This window comes from Heloderma suspectum, chromosome 2, assembly GCF_057233095.1.
Source record: "Heloderma suspectum isolate Gila_16-S chromosome 2, 16-S_ref, whole genome shotgun sequence".
NCBI classification, from domain to species: domain Eukaryota; kingdom Metazoa; phylum Chordata; class Lepidosauria; order Squamata; family Helodermatidae; genus Heloderma; species Heloderma suspectum.
The window spans coordinates 182515318-182536788 of NC_139459.1; the positions used below are offsets into that span (position 1 = coordinate 182515318).

Genomic DNA, 21471 nt, shown 5'->3' on the forward strand with positions numbered 1-21471 from the left:
GCTGATGGAAATTGTAGGCCAAAACATCTGGACTTCCACAAGCTGCCCACCACTGAACTAAGCCTTTGGAGAAGCATTTCAACCTTTTAGAAGGGGGAGCGGCTGCATACAAGTCAGGAAACCACCAAATGATCGGTGGGTGGGAGAGACAGGTGAAGCCAGGGGAAGGGGGTATGGCCTTCTGCGGGAACCCCAGAGGGATAGGGACCCTCAGTCCTGAGGCTTTGTACCCCTGCCCTATACCAATACTTTCTGCACAATGGGACCAGAAGGTTGGAAGAAGCAAGATTCTCATATCCTCACTTACAGTGCAATGTTATACATGCCTACTCAGAAATAAATCCCACAGAGTTCATTGGGTAAGCATGTGTATAGGATTGCACCCTAAATGACAGAGCAGTCTTCTTTGAATTTATCTTTATTTTATTTTGTGAGATAAAATGTCTAGGCAGTGAGTCAACCAGTCCAATGCCATTGCAGAGCCTGGAAATAAAATTCCCTCCCTCTGCCCTCTTCTTTGGTAGGATGGCAAGGTCAGAAATAGAACCCAGTGTCATCACAAATTCTTACAGAGGTCACTGTCTGTATTTTCACTCCTACAGATTTTGTTCAGTTCTCTCCTGTGAAAAGCTCACAGTTTCTATCTTTAGATGCTTACATGGCCCCAATACATCTGTATCCTAGTACATCAAGTCTTTAACATATCCATCCCCAAAAATATCTTGCCAGGAAGGGAAACAATTTTATGGATGAAAAATTAAGGGTTTTCAAGACCAGCAGCTCAGATTTTGAAAAGCAAAACCATCCTAAACATGTTTACTTAGTTAAGTCCCACTGAATTCCCTAGTTAAGTACATTTAGGATTGCAGCCTTAAACACACTGGAAATATTACTGATTTCAATGGAATTTACTTCCATTGTTTAGGTTTCCAACCATTGCTTGGACTACTTGGGTGAGTGGCTGCTGCCCATAAATGATAGTATAAAGGGGACCTATAGAGGGTATCTTATCTTCATTCAGAGACCACATCCTCCCTGAAATCTTTATTATTCTGCCCCTAACACCCTCTGAAGGAAGAAGGAAGTGTAAGGAGTTACATTACATGAAGACCAAAACATACAGGTTCTTTCAACGCCAACAATGATCAACAGCCCTCCAATGCTACCTACTTTACAAATCTCCAATATGCTAAACTAAAGACTTCACTTGCCTTGCATTCGAGCCAGCTTACCAAAGCTCACTGAGTTAGCACTTGGGAATTACCAGATGGGTCATTTCCAGGCTCCTAACAGCACCATCCCCAGGCAAACAAATTTGCCCATTCCTCAAGGAGAAATGGATCTAACAAATATTGCAGCACTGCATATAGTTCATGCAAACCTTTTACCAGAAGCATTAGAAGGTGGTCTACCAGTTTACAACCTTCATTCACACTCTCCAGAAAGCAAGGCTGGGAAAATATTTCACATTTCTTAGGCAATTGGGATTCTTCTGTGACAAAGGACATGGCTGAGCAACCTCAACAAGCAAAGAAGCTCATCACCACCAAAGCAGAACAAAGTACTTTACACTACGAATCACTTAACTTGGCCTATTCTAGGGGTTATTAAACCCCTAACACAGGCCTGCACAACTTGTAACCCATCAAGCCAAAAACCGTACAACAGCCATATTTGCAGGAAAAACAGGAGGTTTATTCACACACACACACACACACACACCAGTGAGCAACAAATATATCACTTGTGGCTTGTGTTCACCATGGCAGGTCACAAGGTATGCAGGCCTACCTTAGCTCAAGGCTACATTTAAGGCAACTATACCATGGAGGAAGAGCACAATTCATTCACAGCACCAATTCCTGCAGCAGACAAACGTCATATCAATTATAGGCCTACCCTTCATATTGTCATGATGTGATTAATTGCTCCCAATACGTTCTGTCTACAGCCAAGAATCCAGAAGAAGCTGAGTTAAGAAAAAGGAGAGAAATACCTTAAGAGCCAAATCAGAGTAAAACCTGCAACAGAACATCGTGCAGGACAAAAGTGAACAGATCAACAGAGTACAAATACGATGAACTTGTGCACGAACAGCTAACTTACTAGGATGCTACTTTTAAAACCAACTGGTAAGCTGAGGATGACAATACAAAGGAAAACACAATACAGAAGCAAAGAAAAGCAGAATTAAAGTTGTCCCAGTATGGGATAAGACTGAAAATGTGATAATAAACTACTGACATAGCATGGTCATAATGGCATGGAAGCCTGACCAATTCCTCCAGACACTAAAATGCCCTTCAGGTTCAATATGTCGTAACAAGAGGCAAAAATAAAAATGAAAGCATCCCAGTTAGCTTATAAGACTGATTCTTCAAACCGCGTCCCCCACAAAAAAAAACCCCTTCCTCCACAGTTACTAGATTAAATAACACATGCACAAAATCATTACACAACAATTAGTAACAGAGCGCAGCCCTGGAGCAAGAGCAAGCAGGAACATCTTTTGCTTTCCAACACAATTTGCTCTGAGCAATGGAGTAACTTTTCAACGGGCAAACTGTTCTCAAGAATTTGTTGTTGTTCAGTCGTTCAGTCGTGTCCGACTCTTCATGACCCCATGGACCATAGCACGCCAGGCCTTCCTGTCCTCTGTTCTCTCCTGGAGTGTGCTCAAATTCATATTCGTTGCATCGGTGATGCTATCTAGCCATCTCATCCTCTACCGTCCTCTTCTCCTTTTGCCTTCAGTCTCCCCCAGCATCAGGGTCTTTTCCAGTGAGTTTTCTCTTCACAGTTCTCAAGAATACTGCTACTGAAACCACAAAAAGGCTTTTGAACAGTTGAGGATATCTGTACTTGGCTCTGCATTTTATTTTTCCTGTTTCTCAAAAACAGATTGAGGCTGTTTTGACCAAGGCCAGATTATCAAATAGGCCAACAACTCCCTGGCCTAGAGCCCATGATTTTCATAGTACAGTGCTGGTGCAGTCAACTAAGTCTTCTCTAAAAAATCTGCCAGTTAAAGGGCACTTCTCAGCAGGCTGGCTAGGGCCCATGATTTTTATAATACAGTACTGTTTTGACAATGATAACTGTGCTGAAGAAAATATATTATTAAAATATGAGAAATGTAGATTTGTAGAAAAAGAAGTTTAAGCAGTCCATCAAGACCCCCCAGCAATTTTCAAGTGGACTGTGAAAAATAGAAGTTTGAGAACTGATGCTCTAGAACAAAGACTCTCTTCCTTAGAAAGAAGACATTCCTTGGAGTGACTTCATGAGAATGGAAAAGTTTAAGAAGATGAATAAAAGATGACACTGAAGAGGCATATTATACAATGAACCATTAAAACCTTCTATGAACCTCAGGGACCACTGCATAAACTTGGAAAGCAAAAGACAGCAGATAAAGAGAAGCACCTTCCACTGCATACAACTTAACTGGGAGGACATGCTGCATAAAAGCAGCCATGAGCTTAGCAAGATTTCAAGGAAGGGCAGATGTGCAGAGCGAATCCATAACTCCTGCACAGAACTTTTAAAGTTGTGACAGTGATATGAATCCACTTCCAAGTATGATCATACACCATGACATGAACTGTCTTCTATGGAAAATCTTATCCGTGATCTCTCCTTAGGGGGCTTCCTACTCCCCCTCAGAAGTTTTCAATGCTGTTATTTGATAAAAGGAGAACATGGGTTACACACAAACTTTATAGTTTAAAAAGAGAACAAGAGAGAAGAAATGAAGTGGGGGAGAAACCTGGACAGACTTTGACAATTTTCTCCATGAGGTTATCCTAACAAGAGATACCTGTAAATATATGAAAGATCATATTCCACTTTTCAAGGTAAGATGTTTTCAGGGATCAACCATATATTTTGCCCAGACTGCAGTCAGGTTCGATCCAGTGGCCTTCAGCAAGTTTTCAAAATATAAGATGTGCTTTGGAATGGAAAGTGACTATTATTATAAATGGGGAAAAAAGGCAAATCTGTTACTAGAGATGCTAGAACTTGCTTTTGCTTTCATCACCTCCAAATGCTGGTGTTCTTTTACTTACTTATTAGATGTACACTTACCTCATCTCAAAGGCTCATCTCAAACCAAAACAACTCTCCATAAAATAGGGTACGACTTCACAAAAATGAATTCAGTTCCTCCCACCCTTTACCAAATTAATCCTGAACCTCAAAGGCCAGCCCAAATGGTACGCTTACTTCCAGAAAATGTTCAGACTTGGATTCTGGCAAACCCACAATGGTAAGGAGTTCCAGGAATGGGAGGGAGCCACTGAGCACATCTCCCTGCCCTCACTGACTGAACCAACCCACAGACAGTATCATCAGCATTTTCACAGTACATCTCAGTTACCAACTTTAGAACAATATTCTGCTACCAACTCTCTTAACACCACACCGCATGAAAGTGCTTTTCACCTGTGGATACCTTGGAGTCATAGGAACCCAAAAGGTAAGAAGAACCTTCATACCCCAACATACAAATAAACTACAGAATACCAGTGTCAGACTCATCAAGTACAACAACCTGACTGGGCTAAACAAATATGCTCCAGCTCTAGCAATCAACATTCCCATGGCTTCATTTGACCCAGAAATGAGACTCTCAAACCCCACACCAAAGGTAACACAGGTCTCCCTTAAGACTCTTTCTACAGCTGCTTTATCGAGATTTCACCACGCTCAGACACAACATGTGGGGTGGGGTGCGGGGGGAGAATAGTTTCTGATGGCCAACACAACCGTCCATTCCCTCCCTTGCCCAAACTCTACATTATACTCTAAACACCATTCATTCTTGGTTCTACACCTGTTGCACAGGTGGAGCAGGAAATATTGCCTTCTCTACTCTATCTGGGGGAACAAAGTCTTCGCCTACACACAAAACCAGTCATGAAAGGAGTATCACAGAGAGAAAATCAGCACCATAAGCCCCCACTCCCAGTCCCAGAACATGTTTGCAAACTCCCAAATAACGACATCCCCAATACCAAAACAGTAAGGGGGCCGGAATTCCAGTCCTGCGCCCAATTAGACGGTGGCGCTTACCTGGGCGGGCGGGCGGGAGGGAGGGGGAGAGCAGGGGAACCTGTCCCCCCCTTCCCTCGCTGGTGTATCCTGGTGGTGGTGCTGCTGTTGCCGCCGCCTTCCTCCTCCTCCTCCTCCTCGGGGCGGGGAGAAGAGGCTGGGCTGACCAAGGGACCTGCTGTGCCCCTTCTTCCTCTGACGTGAGCGACAGAGCGTAGGTAGAGGCGGCAAAGGGAGGGGGAAAGAGAAAAGGAAGTGGGGGAGGAGGAAGTTCTGGGGAGCAGCAAGAGTGGGGAACTGGAAGGAGGAGAAGGGGGAGCTGGGGAGCAGGGGGAGGGGTCGTGCTTGGTGATGGAGCTAAGCACAGGGAGCTGAGGGTAAAGGGGGAGCTGGGGCGGCAGCACCTGTGGGCCCAGGGGCGGAAGGGAGAGGCCTGAAGTGTCCAGGAGCTCCTACGGGCAGGGAGCTCGGGGGTCGCAGGGTGGGCGGGGGGTGTCTCAAGCTGGGCCCAGGGACGCTGCTAGGTGAAAGGCCCCCGGAGAGGGGGGCGGCGGCAGCAAATGGTGGCACTGGCTCCTAGAGGGGGGCGAGAGCGGGAGAGGGCAGGCAAGCAGGCTGGTTGGGGCCTGGAGTAATGATGGTAGTGGCCGAGGGGCTTGCGAGGGGCAGGTAGGGCCGCCGGTGTGGGGAAGGGAGGGAGGGAGGGAGGGAGGAGGAGGGAGAAAAGAGAAGAAGGGAAGCGGGGAGGGGGGGTAACCAAAAAAAGAGGGGGGGAGAAAGGGGGGGAAGAAAAGAAAAAAAAAGAAACAGAAAAAGGGGGAAAGAAGCTGCCGGCCCCTCCCCCTGCCTGCGCGCGCGTGTTGCGTCACTCCCCCCGTGCGCGGCGCGGCGCCGTACCCCTCCGCGCGTCACGCTGCCGCCACGCCACGCCACGCCACGCCCAGGTCTCCGTTGCCATTGGCAACTCTGAGACGCGCCCGCCTACGAGGCCCGCCCCGGAGACGGCGCAGCCTCGCCTCGCCTTAAAGAGAGAAGGGGGGCGGCTCCGGGAGCGGCGAGGTTGCTGGTGGAGGGCGCGAAGGAGGGGGCTCTTTAGGCTGTTTTTAAATGCGTTTTCTCAGGGCACAAAACAAGCGGGTAGTCGCCGAGTTTTGTCGTTTCTGGAACAGCCGGAGAGCACGTTTCTCGGCGGCCTCGTAAGTGGCTCGCGGGGAGGCTACCGCTTTCCAGGCATGTGGCGTTTGCGCTTCCCTCAGCTGGCCCTGAGGCGCGCATGGCACCGCACGGTGTGTGCGTGCAGAAGAGATAAAAGAAGGAAACGCCTACTGACGTTGGGCTGCAACTCGTGTGCACGCGCACTGACCCCCCCTTAAATTTGGGCCACAGTTCACATGCGCCCTGCTGTAAGCCTCCATTGAGCACAGTCGGGAGGAAGCCCTCCCGAGTCGAATGAAACCGCACAAGACACTTGTCTAAACATGAGCAGTTGTCCTTAAATATTTGGAGTGTGGCAAGAGTTACACTGGGACATTTTCCAATAATCTTACTTGAGATAATTTGTTTCAGAAGACACACCGCTTCCAGTCTTGCTGCTGAGGTTGCCACCTCCATAGCTGTGTTTTGTAAAAAGAAAAGGGGTTTCCCGGGAGCAGCTGGTTGGCCACCGTGTGAACAGGATGTTGGACTCACTAGATGGACCTTTGGACTGATCCAGCATGGCTCTTTTTATGTTCTTAGAAAATGCCAGGGACAAATTACATGTGAGGTCCCATGTAGCATGGCCCTCAGATGACTACTGCACATATCCTAACTTCTAGGAAGTGAAGTGACCTAAAGTCTGCCTCTTACCTTTTTTCTTTGGAACACTGACTATTGGATTGTTGGATTTAGAACCTGGATGTGCAATGTTATCTTTTTACAGCAATTATTACAATGTGGTCACAGAAGATAGAATAAGCATTACACAGAAATATACCAGAAACCACAGAAATAAACATATCTTTGTGTATGTATAGCTTGTCCCAAAAGTAGTCTAAAAGGAAATTACAGGGCTCAAGTCTTTTCCTCAGACACTTCTACAGTAGCAGAGGCAAGGATATTCCCCATGTCCAGTGCTGTGCAGACCAAAAGCAAGGCCTACAGGAAGATCACCTTTACCCAGGCCCAAATGGCCTAGCCTAGGCGGAAAGCCCATTACTGTGTGGAAGGCCAGAAGATCCAAATGGACAGTAATGAGCAATGGTCAGGAACAGCAATGTGTCCTTTTGCCCAGATGTTGAGAGGGTGTCTTTTGAACTTGGGTTTCTCCAGTCCTATTGTCAATTCTAACCACTGCACTACAGTGGCTCTCCGTGAGATCCTTAAACCCAACAGGAGGCATGCATCCGACTGAGCTGCCATTCTTTGCGCCTCTTGAGAAGACTCCCATAATGGCTCATAATTGGGACTGGATCCAGGATCTGCCTTCCAAAAGAAGAAGGACTTTGCTTGCAGAAGTTTCCTCTGCCCAGTTTTCAGGGATCCCCCCCTCCCCCACACACCACAGCTCAGCCTATTCAGCAGGGTCTCCTGACTCTCTGTGTAGCATTTTCAGGATACTGGAGGGGTTGCCTTGGGAGGGAATGGTGGGGAACTCCACTTTCACCAGTGTAGCTGATCTAGCTTAAATCTGAATACAACCATTAGCAAACCTTTATATGCAAGTACACCATTTTAAGTAATTTGTGAACCATAGCTATAATTTACCAAGGGACAAAACCCAGCAATTTTGCCAATGAATCTACCTTAACCTCCAGGTATCAGTCCAGGAACCAGTGATCATGAGCCTGAGGGGGCATTATCTGAGCTCAGATCAACCAATATTTACAGGAGTAAAAGGCACAAATGTTTCATAAGTTACAGAAGAGCTGTTCCTGGAAATTAGTCCCATTTGACATATTTTTCCAGCATTCACTTTTAAGGGGCATTCTTCTTAGGGGCATTCTTCTGTCTTTAATACCTACTAGCCCCAACCTGCTATTGTCATTATCCTGCCGTCCTGTGGAGAGATCAGGGAAGGATGGCCCATGTGCAAGCTGTAGCTGTCCTGAATGCTCAAGAATGTAATGTGCATGGGAGTTAGTTGTCCTACCTGCAGAGCAGAAATTCTAGATCCAGAGAAGCAGAAGATGTTCCACACTGAATTAGCCAAGCAGAACATCCAAGCTTTCCTTGAAGAGGAAGTCCAATATCACCCATCCAGTCTCAGGAGCTGCTTTGCAGGAAGCTCTGAAGAAGCTATATAGCAGCCAGGAAGACCCATGGCAGTTGTCCAGAGTGGAAGGGCAAGGATACGAGATGCTAAGCTTTGCAAAACCAGGTTTGTATGATACCACTACCCACTCCAAAATTAGGAGATGCTTGAAACGTGGGAGGAGAAAGAGTCCCAAGCAGGCACAGGTGAGGGGGAAAATGAGTTTTTCAGTTCTGCATGGGTATATAATTTCTAGAGACTTAGTCATGTTACGGCACAATCTTGTACATGCCTACTCAGACATGAGTTCTACCGAGTTCAAGGGGATTTACTCCCAGATAAATGTGTGTACAGGACTGCAGTCTGTTTGTAGTAGCACAAGTAATGAGGTTTGTGACACCTTAAAGAGTAACCACTTTATTATAGCACAATTTTTTGTGGACTCTAGTCCACAAAAGCTTACATCATAATAAAGCAGTTACCCCTTAAGTTGCTACAAACCTCTTTGTTTTGCATGGATATATTTTATCCTTGTAGGCCAGTGTAATGCAAACTTCCTTCAAATTCCTCCCACCCTGCCCAGTCCCCTCTATCTTTGATCCACTTGATATGAAACGCAAATGGAACGGTTGCAATCAGAACAGATACACACATGCCCGTCTCACTTATGTATAGACTATGTCAGAATATATAGGCACAAGTTTGAATTCAGCACTGATGTAAGAGGGAGAATGCAAGACAATTCCCCCCCACCACCAAGAATTGAAGGTGGGTTGAAAGAAGGATTGCTGCTCATTGTGAATACATTCATCCCACAGTTACCTCTGGTAAACAGTTTTTTCAGGGTTTTGTGTTGTTTCCAAAACCTGTTTGATTGGAGAGAAGAGTGGGACAAAGGAATGTGTGTTTGCAACACAGTGAGGCAAAGCTTCTTGCAAATCACTTTCAACTCTCTTAAAAGCCTAGCAGAAAGATGTCCATTTGCAGTAGCAAAAGAACTGGCTGCAGGGGAACAAAAAATATGTCAATCTTCTGCTGAGCATGTAGTACATTGGAGTCAAAGTGACCTTTGGTTTGGTTTCTGTCCCATTCTCTGCATTCTCCACAGTATTTTTAAATCTTTGTCCTATCCTATTCTCATTAGTACACAGACTGGGGAAAAATCTCCACTAACCTTTTTGGAGAGGGCTTTAATGGAGGGGGGGGAATATATATTTCCAATAAGAGAAATTACAGCCCGCCCCCATTCAGTGCCTAACCTTCAAGAGTGGTAATTTTACATCATAGAGTTTTTGAAGGTATTACATTTCCATTCTTGATTCTTTTTTTAATCTATTAGTATGTATTAGGGTTGTCAACTTTTCCACCAGCCACTGTAACTGCACCTTTAACAGTAGCATAATCTGCCAACATCAGCAGGTGATAATTTATATTCATGCTGTGAATAGTTTCACATGTTGATTTCTGCACATCAGGTACTGTTAAAAGCTGAAGAGCAGGCCAAGCAGTTTTCCTTTCTTTTCTCTGGAAGCTTGGGGTGGTGAGGTGGGATCCCTTCTGCATTCCTTTTACATTATGTTTATTACATGACAGATTGATTTTAAATGGCTTTTAAAAGTAGGTTCAGATGTCAAAATTAGTTTACAATTTTTGTTTTCAAATTAATGTTTTATATTTTTCTGTAAGATGTTCAAATAGATTATTTAAATGAGGAGTTGGGCCCATTAATGCATTTGGTAATTTGAGAAGCTGTCCTAGGCACCAACACAAAAAACATCAGCATGCAGCCGCATGCCACATGCATTTCCTAAGAATGTCTCTTAGCCCCACATGTGGCATTCATGGGAAAAGAAGATGGGAGCAACTAGAGACCCCTCCCTTTGCTTTGAAGGAATCCCAGCTGCCACTAAGAAACTTTGCTGTTTTGTTTATAAAGTACAACTTCAGTGGGAACTAAGGAAGGTGTCTAACAGCATATTGGTGCCTGCGAGCGCCACTTTGCCTGCCCCTACACCCCCAATTTAAACTGATATTTTAGTGGGGGTGAAAACAGCATTTTCAGCAAAATTTGATTTTCTGTTCAGGAAATAACTTGGTCAAAAATATTATCAGTTCTACTCAGAATACCTTCTGGTTTATGAAGTGCCAGGTGAATTGTACTATCTACCCAGAGATGAGGGATTACGTTCTGAAGGTTTAAAAGCTTAAGAGCAGCCCAGGCAGTTTTTTCTTTTTCTGCTCTCTTGGCAACCATAAGCATCTTCCTTCTAGGTTAATCCTCCAGAATCACTTCTAGCACCTAACAAGGGGGGTATTCAGGAGTGCAGAGAGAAGCGTGCCACCTGCTAAGTCTGTACTGCATACATGCTTCCTCTATTTCCCTAGACAAGTTCTGTCAGTGGTTATGCCTGCAAAGCTTCCCAGTCATGTCCACGACTGCAATACTGCCATTCTGGTTTTCGTTTCCTGGGTGGGAAATGGGTGGTTAGTCCCCTACCACCACTAGGAGTGAGTCTATGCCCTGAACGGAGCACGAAGGTGGTAAAGATGAAGAGCCAATTGCCTGCCATCCCTGATAACAAAGCTGCTATAGATAAGGATACTAACACAGAGAGATGAGAAGGGCTCTAAGCTGTGCTGACTCCAGGTTTTTTAAAGCCCTTGAGCCAGACACTGCATGGGCCCCCTCCCTCAGTGAGTCCACCTTCTCACCACCACTGTCACCAGCTGCTATTGCTCTTCCTCCTCCTCCTCATCCTTGCTACCAGTTGCTTGCTTGACAGGCAGAGAGCCAGTGAGCAAGTAGGCAGTGCTCCTCCTTCACAACACCTCTGTTGTCTGGGCCAGAGTGAAAGGGGAGAACAAGCAGGCTGCAATGGTGAAGAGGAGGAGCAACTCCAGGGAGTTCTTCTGAATGGGCTCCTACTGGGATGTGGGCTCTCGTCAGGTGCCCAACCATACCTACATTTGACGGCGGTCCCGGCTCTAAGTCTCCCTCCCTTTTCTCCTCCTGAAGCCCTTCATGGAAACTGCTGCCAATATCTGATCAAAATCCAGCCAAGGAGTTGCTGTGGGCAGCCTGGTTCCTGCAGGGCCCTCCCAGCCTCCACTTGGTCCTGTGGTGCCCAGTGCAGTGCCTGTGGACATCATGGCACCCCAGAGGCCTTCCATGTGCATACCCCATGCTTCTCTCCTGTGCACTAAATTTTACAACAGCAAAGCAAACAAAAATGACTAAAATGGCCTCCGCTGCTGCTGTTCCTGCTTGTTGTTGAGCACTGGGCCTTTGCTGCACACACCTTCTTCCATCCTGACTGGAGAGGAGAGAGAAAGACCCAATAGGGGCTGTGCTGTGCTTATGTGTTGTGGACTGAAAAAAGAAAGGAAGAGGGAGGGTGGAAACAGAGTGGATGGGGCTATAAGTGAGCAAAAAAGGAGTGGTGGGGGCCATGATGGGAAAGAGGAATGCCCAGATCACTGGGGGTGGGGCGATGTCTGGTGTGCACCCACTCACAAATTTTGGGGAATTCATGGCATAGAGACAGCAAGAGGGGATAGGTTGGCTGCCCCACAGTGAGGGAGAGAGATTGGGGGAGTGAGTTGGCTGGCAGAGAGAGAGTTTGCCTTATGTGAAATTGATGTTCTGTTAGAGCAGGACACTGTGGAACTCCCAAAAGCATGGTTTGGGAATTCATACTTCATTTCTGCCTTGTACTCAGTTTCTTGAGTTACTTACTTTTCTTTTAGCCCTACCAGTTTACCTTCCCTGTTGGGTGTTTGTGACTGGCAGCAATTTTATTTATTTATTTACAACATTTGTATACCGCTCCACATCTAAACAGATTCTGGAGTGGCGAACAAGAGGTAAAATGAACAAAAGATAAAAAGAAGAAACATATTAAGATTATTCTTTAAAAAACAGATTGCCAATAAAACCAAGGCTAGTTAACCAAGGAAGGCTTCCTGGAAAAGAGCTGTTTTCAGGAGGTGCCGAAAACAACCCAGTGTTGGCGCCTGCCTCTCCTTTAAAGGCAGGGAGTTCCATAGAACAGGAGCACCACACTCGGGGTGGACTCCAGTCGAGCCATAGGTCCATATGGAACCATCCTGAGCATGCCCTCTGATGACCTCAGTGATCGGTTAGGTGGGTAAGAGAGAAGGTGCTCTCTTAGGTATCTTGGTCCCAAGTTATTTAGGGCTTTGTACACTAGTACCAAAACTTAAACCTGGCCCAGTAGAGAATAGGCAACCAATGCAGTACCCTCAGCAAAGGCGTTACATGCTGGAAAGGGGCAGCTCCTGACAACAGCTGAGCTGCTACGTTCTGTACTAGCTCCAGCTTAAGGGCAGCCCCACATATAGCACATTGCAGTAATCCAGTCCTGAGGTTACTAGCACCTAGACCACTGTTGCCAAGCTATCTCTGTCCAAGAGAGGTTGCAGTTGGTGAACCAGCCAAAGCTGGTAAAAGGCACTCTGAGCTGCTGCAGCCACTTAAACCTCCAGCAACAGTGATGGATCTAGGAGTACCCCCAGACTATGAACCTGATCTTTGAAGGGGAGTGCAACCCCATCCAGAACAGGCAATAAGCCTATCTCCCACATCCGGGAACCACTCACCCACAGGGCTTCCATCTTGCCATGTTTGGATTTGGATATTTTGTATGAGTTTAGCCTTTTTGGAAACCAGTATTGTCACTATGTTTGTATGTAAAACGCTGGACTGTTGATTCCTTACTGTTTGTAAAAAATATAATTTTATATGATGTATCAGTTATTTAAAACATTCTTTTTATATTCTATATGTTATATAAGTCATTGTATTAACATTTGTTTTATCGCAGTTACATTTTTCTCCCTATAAGTTTCCTTATACCTGCTTTGTTTCTCTCATGCCCTTATGGCAGCCATTTTGTGATGGCATGCATCATACATTCTCAAAATTCCAAATGTGCCCACAGGCACATAAAAGGTTGACCCCTGTCAGTTAGTCAGTCAGTCAGTCAGTCATCATCTTGTTGATCCCTCACTTAAGGTTGCCCATTAAACAACAGAAAAACTGGCTGTCAGATTGCTTTGCTTTTGGGCCACTTGACAAAAAAGCAAGAGGCAAATACAGTTTTGTCTTTTAAAGTTATACAACTTGGGTGAATAGACGACCTTTGCTCTGGGTTGTGCCTCATAGCAAGCCAAGTGTCAGAACCAGGCATCCTAGGTCAACTGCCAGAGCCTCGCTGCCCCACTAGTGCTAACTCCATACTGGGCGTCTGGGTCTATGAACCTCTATTCTAATTTCACACAATGTCCTGGAGTAAAACCATGTCAGGCATTCCAGGGCATTGTAGGAAATTAAAATGGCATTTAGAGGCATAGGAACTTACATATGAGAGAAGGCACTGCCTAAGGTCTCTTGGCCCATATCCCATTCTCAGACTGGACAAAACAGGTTGAGCTGACCATCCAAATGGCTGAGATGATCTGCTGTCTTGATTGCCCATTAATTAGCATTCGTTATATGTGGCCCAGCCATATACCAAAGCTAAAGGGAGGCTTTGAATAACAGGACACATGGCCCATAACAGTATCATTCAACAAAGAGTTTCTTTTCCCCATTTCCTTTTCCCCCACCCCTCATACAGGACCTTCAATGCTCAACAGAAAACGCTTACATTTTGACTTCAGGCAGGAACAAGGAAGGAGCATAGAAATATTGCAAGCTAGCCTATATGTGTTCATCAGTCAACCTAGCCAGAGGGTCACAGTGAGGCTATTTCTCCCAAAGCCTGATGGTTCGAATCTGACATTCATTGGCAAAACAGAGCTGAAACTGAAGGAGAAAGGATGGTCCAGGCTCGAAGTAGGGTCAGCTGTCCAGACGTGCTTCAGCCAAGGCTACTAGGTGCTGACAGAAGATCTAGAGATCAAAACCCATCAAGAACCTCCCCTCCTGTTCACTAACATGGACTCTCACCAGCCATTTGTAGTAGCCAAAGCTCGGACCCTGGCCATGCATCATCTCCACCGTTGGGAACTTCAATGTGACATAAGATCCAGGTGTTGCAAAAAGGAGTTCTATCTTAAGTTTAGGGACATCAACTGGCATGACTGGATTGTTGCTCCTCAGGGCTTTCGTGTCAAGTATTGCACTGGGCTGTGTGAGAAGAACATTGCTGGGGCTTTTAGTACATCTGCCTCCGACCAAGGTTTTCCTCTCAGCACCTTCAAGGACATGATTGTCCACAGCATTGAGACCTCCTGTTGTGTCCCTACAGAGTTCAAGCCACTCCCTCTCCTGCATTTTACTCAAAACTACACCATCATTTTTTCCTTTATTATTCCTAATATGATTGTTGAGGCCTGTGGCTGCAGCTAGCTCAATACAGGGAATGTTGGTGACCGAGTACGAGAGTCACCCATGGGGAAGAGAAAAGAAGACTACATTATAGTACTAATTCTGGGTGCATCAAAAGGGCTTACCCCTCCCATCATCACCATCATGAATTCTGCACGTGGGTAGTGCAATGGAAATATCTTATCAAAGCTACCTTCTACATAAGTGTTCATGACTGACTGAAGCCATATATCTTCTTTCTGCTCCATTTCAGCATGGCTTGTTTTTTCCCATAGGGGTGGGCAACTTGTAGACCAAAACATGTGGAAGGCTACAACTCCCATGATTCCTCATCATTGGCTATGCTAGCTAAGGCAGATGGGAGTTGTAGGCCAAAACATCTAGAGGGCCACAAGTTGCACACCCTTGCACCAGGAAAATCCCTTCCCTCCCCTCCCCTATCCAGATTTGGAAGCATGTAATGGTGGCAACATTGTATGCTGTTGTTCAGCCATTAAGTTGTGTCTGACTCTTCGTGACCCCATGGACCATAGCACGCCAGGCCTTCCTGTCCTCTGTTGTCTCCTGGAGTGTGCTCAAGTTCATAACATTGTATGTATTTATGTATAAAAACATCCGTACTGCCTTTTGGCTCTAAAAAGGAGCTTCTCAAGGCAGTTTAAAACAATAAAACATCAACACAGTTAAAAAGAGCATTCAAGCCACAATAAAATAAAATCATAACTAAGAGAAGAGCCTGCTGGAACAAAAGTGTCTTAACTGCCTAAAAAAAGAAAAGTGGCCAATCTAACATCCCTTGGCAGTACAAATTGCACCTGCCTTGGTGGTAGAACGCAGAGCAGGATCTTCAAAGATGGCCACAACTGATGGGCAGATTCATGCAGCAGGACCTAACTGAGGGCTGCAGTTCATGGACTAGACCACAGGCATGCTTGGATGGTCCACACTGATCTGGGCTGGACTTTGGGGTGCAGAAAAGGTTGGGGATAGGCACAGCCAGAGCCTTAACACTGTTGGGGAAGGAAAACAAATGTTTGGGGTGAGCTTGCAAGAGTGGGAAGAGAGGTCACGCAAGGGTTTGTCCTAACAGCAGATGGTGCCATAAGGCTAATCCTGGCACACAGTTACAACAACAAAAGGGGATGGTAGGATGGGATTGCCTACAGCCATCACATTCTGTAACTTTCAGCACCTTGAGTCCACAGGGCTTCTTCCCATTTCCTCTAGGGGGAAAAGGTAGCACTCAAGAGGACAATAAGGCTTTGCTTCCCATCTCAATCATGGCAGCCAAATCTTCCAAAAGACTTGCCAGACTGATGTGGGTTTAGAGAGGAAACATGGACAGGCAACAGGAGTCTCAGTGACAATACTTCCCACTAGATGACCAGGGGAAGAGTGCACAAAGTGGCTGGGCTTCCACCCAAATATTGCCCAAAATTAGACTGAATTGCACACTTACATAAGGCACACAAAAAGGGTACAGGGCAGGAGGCTACACTTCATAGAGGAGAATCCTCCTGAAAGCAAGATAGAGCTGTGAAATATACCATTCCTTTGGTTCGAGTAACCCAGTCCTGAAGCTGAAGACTGGGGTACATTGAAACTCCTAGGGTCTCAGCAAGAAAATGGTATCCATTTAGAAAGAGGTTGCAGTGGGTCTCTGCTTTGGGAAGGCGAGAACCCAGGTGGCCAGGCTATGGAGAGTCTGGGCAAAAAGGTGGTGTAGCTGGGTGGCGGAACAATGGTGTCTTGTGCCTTTTAATTATTCTACCTAGGCTTGCAAGGACCAACAGAGGCAACCACGTGTATCCAGGATGAACGGAGGTAATACCCGGCCCTGGATGGCCACGGAACTCCAAAGTTTGCCATGCTCTAAAAAGCAGGTTGGAATCCTGCCAAGAGCGGGAAGGTTAGGAGACCAAAGTGATTTTAGTAGCGTAATCCCAGTATGTTACTGGTCCAACAGCCAGAAATGGAACCAATCAGACAAACGGGTGTGCTGAGGGCTCAGAGCCTGGGATTTTCACAAAGGCTTCCAAGGCATAATGGGTGCTAGGTCTGACATGACAAAAACACAAAGGGGCTAGAAGAAGATTCCCAGGTGACATCAGTAGCTGTTCCAGACTGAAAACAAAAGGGTTGGGACAACTTTGCCAGAGCCATTACAGACACAAAAAGGCGGTTGCGCCAAACCAATCAAAGGAGTGCTGAGCCCACAGCTATTCAAAATTCTATTTTGGAAAGCTATTTCCAAAAAGTTCTGAATCTTGCACCTGGATCGGTGATTTAATCATACTTGAAGGGAGTCGCTTCAGGGCCAGGATATACGTGCATAATTAAATCAGCATTTGCCGGTGCTGAGACTTCCCAATACGAGCAGTTTTTATTAGATTGGTGCTGCCAGATCTGGCCTTCTATATGTGACCTGCAAGGGTTTTAGGCAAGACTGCTTTGTGCTGTCAGTTTTACTGCCCTTTGCTCACACAGAGTATCTTAAAGAGACCATATCCATGGTTGCCAAATACTCTAGAAGCCTACAGCGCCTGCCCTACCTCCAAGCAGCCTGCTAACACACTTACACAAACCATTGACCCTTTGTAATATACCTTGACCTATTTTACACAATTCTTAACTTGGCTAATCCTACTAGGTTAGCCAAACAGCCATCTAAAAAAATAGATGTCCACTTCAGCATTGGATAGACAGAGCATGTAGCCTTCAAAGAAACTGCTTTTTAAAAACCAGGAAAGCAGAAGGTTCGCATTCTGGGTGCTTTCACACTCTCCAGAATTTATATTAATTACTTACTCAGGTTTTATGAAAAATCCAGACAATGTTGCTGCAAATTATTGTATTCTGATATTTCCTCTGTTGACCTCCCATCTTTTCAAGGATCTTCCTTTTGTCCATTTTTCTGACTTTCAATGCAATGCAAAGACAGTACTAGCCTTTCCTGTGTGAACTGACACTGTTGACCAACCTAGGGGGTGTCTCCACGACAACGGAAGGAGAAGCAAATGGAAGAGTATCGGATTTTTGAAAAGGAATCAGCTTTGCTGCGCTTTGGTCCATGCAGGGCTCCATGAGCGAGTGCTCCGCACCACTAAAAATTGCTTCACAGAACATACTTCTGGGTGGGGCTGGGAGTTGGAATGAACAACGTCCTCTGACTAGCAGGAGCTGCTCAACCGACAAGAGAGGCTTCCTCCCCCTGGCTCTCCCCACCTTTCTCCTTTCCCCTGAAGGTCCAGATGCACCTGCATTTCAGGAGCAAGCCCCATTGACCACAATGGGAGTTACTTCTGAGCAAACACACATATGCTTGTGCTGGGAAAGATGGTGGGGAGGGGGGAGAACACAGGGATGGGAAACCAGCCCCCTTTCTATCCAATCCAAACCAAACCAAATCTCTATAATGAAGCTGTGAAGTAGTTACTTCCTAAGGCAATAAACCAAACAACGGCAAATCAGAGCCTCGAGATCGCGCGTTAGAGCATTTAGGGAAAGTGCTTTAAACTGTGTCATTTCAGTTGAGTGGGATCTCTGTAAATTCTGATGTGGGCATTCAGGGGACAAGCCTCATTGAGCACAATGGGAGTTACTTCCAAGCAGAAACTAATTGGTTTGTGGAGGGACAGGAAACACAGAGAAAATATTCCTTGATCGGGGTCACAGTGAAAGGCACACCCCTGGGCAGGGCTAGCATACCCAAAGTCAATGCGAGGGTTGGGGCACATAACTATACCGCCGAGAACCCGACTTAGGGAAAAGAATCGGACTCAACTCTCAGCTCCGAGGGGGCTGCTGGATGGCCACACCATCATCTGTCCCTAACAGCCTCAATACACAGCCAGCTTGGAGTAAATCACTGGTGGAGACACCCCCCTGGTGTAAGAGTGGCCTGAGGGGCAGTGAAGTCCCACCTTTTCTGCATTCCTTGCCTCCATTTCCTGGTTGCACTAACACTATTACCAGTCATGCAGTCATAGAATCTCTTCAGAAGAGGTTAAAATTCTGCAGATTGGCTGTTAGGAAGAGGGGATGTCATTCAACACAGTCCCTTCTCCTGCTATTTTTCAATTGCCAGTGTTTCCCCACTTATTTTTAAACTTATTTCATTTTTGCACTAGAAAAAACCAAAAAAAAATTGCTCACACCTCTGCCTCTACATATCCTGCAACGCAATCTCTCCCTGACCCCCGCCTCCAGTTTCTTTTCAATAGCTGCCATTTGCTTATTTCCTAATTTTTACAAAAAATAATTACTTTCATTTTTGTGCTTTAAGCACAGGTGCCAATGTTAAATTAAATCAATGAGCAAATGTTCAAACTTTTTGTGTGCCCCCACTTTTGCCTTTGCCATGAGGAGATATTGTACAATTTTAAGGGGGGGAATCTAGCAGTATATTAAGTGTTGTGTGGAACAGGGCCAGAACTACCATTAGTGGAGTGAGGTGAATGCCTCAGGTGGCAAATGTTGGGCGGCAGTAGCAGCAACTCCCCACCATTGGTCCTCCTGAGTGCACACACACACACCCAGCTGTTCCCCTCTGCTAGAGCCCTGTATGCCACACAGCCAGTGCTGCCCCCCCCTAAACTAGCCCATAGCCTCAGGTGTGGCAGAGAATGCGATCCCATTGCTGATGTTGAAGGGAGCTGTCTTACTATGGCTGGATCAAGGTCAGCATTAGGTTAAACTAACTGGTAATCCAAAAGCAAATCAATAAGCTGGCAATGGTCAAAGGCACAGTTTTACCAGAAAAGAGGGACAGTTCTAAAAGAGAGGTCTGAAGAGCAGTCAGCAGTCAGATACAACACACAGTCCAAGAAGCAGAGTCAAGCACGACACGAGTCCAAGGTCAGTAGCACAAAGGTTCAATTGCAGTAACCAGTCAGAGGTACAAGGCACCAGAGATGGTAGAAGACTTTGGCCCTATTCACACATAATGCTAAGCCATGATGGTTAGGGAATTTGCACTAATCATGGTGGCTTAGCATGCTGTGTGCAGGGAGAATAAACTGCTAACGATAGTTCTGAAACCACCCCAGCCACCACCACCACCCCACAGCAGGGTTAAGGAGTCCCAGGGTGGCTTACTGTTACATGTTCAGCCTCTCCAGTGAACCAGCTCCTGGTGGTTTCTAGACCCTGACTATAGAAACAATGGCCTAGAGCATCCTGCACTTCTAGTGATGCTCTAGCCAGCACGAACTTTCTCTATGGCCTCTGACACATCACAATAGAGCACCCAGCACACACATTTTCTCAGCATGAGAGCCACTAGGATCACTGGCAGTGGCAGGATGGTTATGGTAACTACCAACAGGAGTGGTTACGGGAACCATGCAGCACCACGTGATTCCCAGTCATGTGACAGGCACACATGGCATGGTTTCACTACCCACTATCCCTCCCTCCATGTGCATCTGTACAGTACCATTGTTTCCACCAATGACTAGACTGATACTGCAGGCTTATATTGGCAGAGCTTCCTGAGCCCCACCCAGGGCTCAGCTGCAGTTCCTTACAAGACTTGGTCATGAGGAGTTCCTTCCTCTTGAGGAGTCCTTTTTATTTTAGCAATTCTCCTTAAAGGAGCCCTATGGGCCTGCCTCTTGAGATGACAACACTCTCAGGGGCTACATAGACACCCAGTCTCCACCTCAGAGGCAGAACTTTCCTCCTCCTGCTGGGCCCGAACCATGGTCATCTCCCCTGAGGGCCCAGGCTCCCCTAGGTCTCCTACCATCAGTGGTTCCTTGGTGCTGGCCAACTCTGGGAGCTCTAGCTCCTTCTCAGAGGAGGATTCCTCCAGCGGGGGCATAACATAAACTATATTGTGAATTTGAATTCAGTGCCTTCTATTCCAACATGATATGTGGGCAACTTAATTTTTAGATCCCTTGTTGGGAGATATTGTCTACTAGCCCTTAAGTTTGGATGTTTGCATTTCTTGTAAGATATACATGAATTTAGTGCCTCTTATTTTCAATATCATATGTGTGCAATTTAGTTGTTGGATCTCTTGTGCAGGGTATAATGTCCATTAACTTTCTAGCATTGTAAGCATTGTATGTTTGGATCCCATGTGAGATACATATGATTATGTTGTTGTTGTTCAGTCGTTAAGTCGTTAAGTCGTGTCCGACTCTTCGTGACCCCATGGACCATAGCACACCAGGCCTTCCTGTCCTCCGCTCTCTCCTGGAGAGTGCTCAAGTTCATATTCATTGCATCAGTGATGCTATCTAGCCATCTCATCCTCTGTCATCCCCTTCTCCTTTTGCCTTCAGTCTTTCCCAGCATCAGGATCTTTTCCAGGGAGTTTTCTCTTCGCATTAGGTGGCCAAAATATTTGCGCTTCAGTTTCATTATCTGTTCTTCCAATGAGCAGTCAGGGTTGATTTCCTTTAGGATGGACTGATTTGACCTCCTTGCAGTCCAGGGGACTCGTAAGAGTCTTCTCCAGCACCACAGTTCGAAAGAATCAATTCTTCGGCACTCAGCCTTCCTTATAGTCCAGCTCTCACAGCCATACATTACTACTGGGAAAACCATAGCTTTGATTAGACGGACCTTTGTCGGCAAGGTGATGTCTCTGCTTCTTACTATGCTGTCTAGGTTTGCCATAGCTTTCCTCCCAAGGAGCAAGCGTCTTTTAATTTCATGGCTACAGTCACCATCTGCAGTGATCTTGGAGCCCAAGAAAATAAAATCTGTCACTGCTGCCATTTCTTCCCCTTCTATATGCCAGGAAGTGATGGGGCCAGATGCCATGATCTTTGTTTTTTTTTATGTTGAGTTTCAAACCAGCTTGCCTGTTATCCTGATT

The 21471-nt window shown here is 46.0% G+C and overlaps 2 protein-coding genes across 5 annotated transcripts in view; one reads left to right on the plus strand and one right to left on the minus strand.

Annotated features, from left to right (window-relative positions):
• Nucleotides 1-5949, minus strand: part of R3HDM2 (R3H domain containing 2) — a 172514-nt gene extending 166565 nt beyond the window's left edge. For 2 of the 4 annotated variants that reach the window (XM_084836600.1, XM_084836598.1), the window contains exon 1: nt 5077-5949. The gene's annotated coding sequence lies outside the window, so the exon portion shown is untranslated. The other 2 variants (XM_084836601.1, XM_084836599.1) reach the window with 2 other exon arrangements.
• A 1433-nt stretch (nt 5950-7382) lies between these two features.
• Nucleotides 7383-14660, plus strand: INHBC (inhibin subunit beta C). Its single transcript, XM_084829743.1, is given in 3 exon segments — nt 7383-8251; nt 8253-8413; nt 13927-14660. Coding segments are annotated over 3 exon segments (1002 nt in total). The 5' UTR covers nt 7383-8144.
• Nucleotides 14661-21471: the final 6811 nt, after the last annotated feature.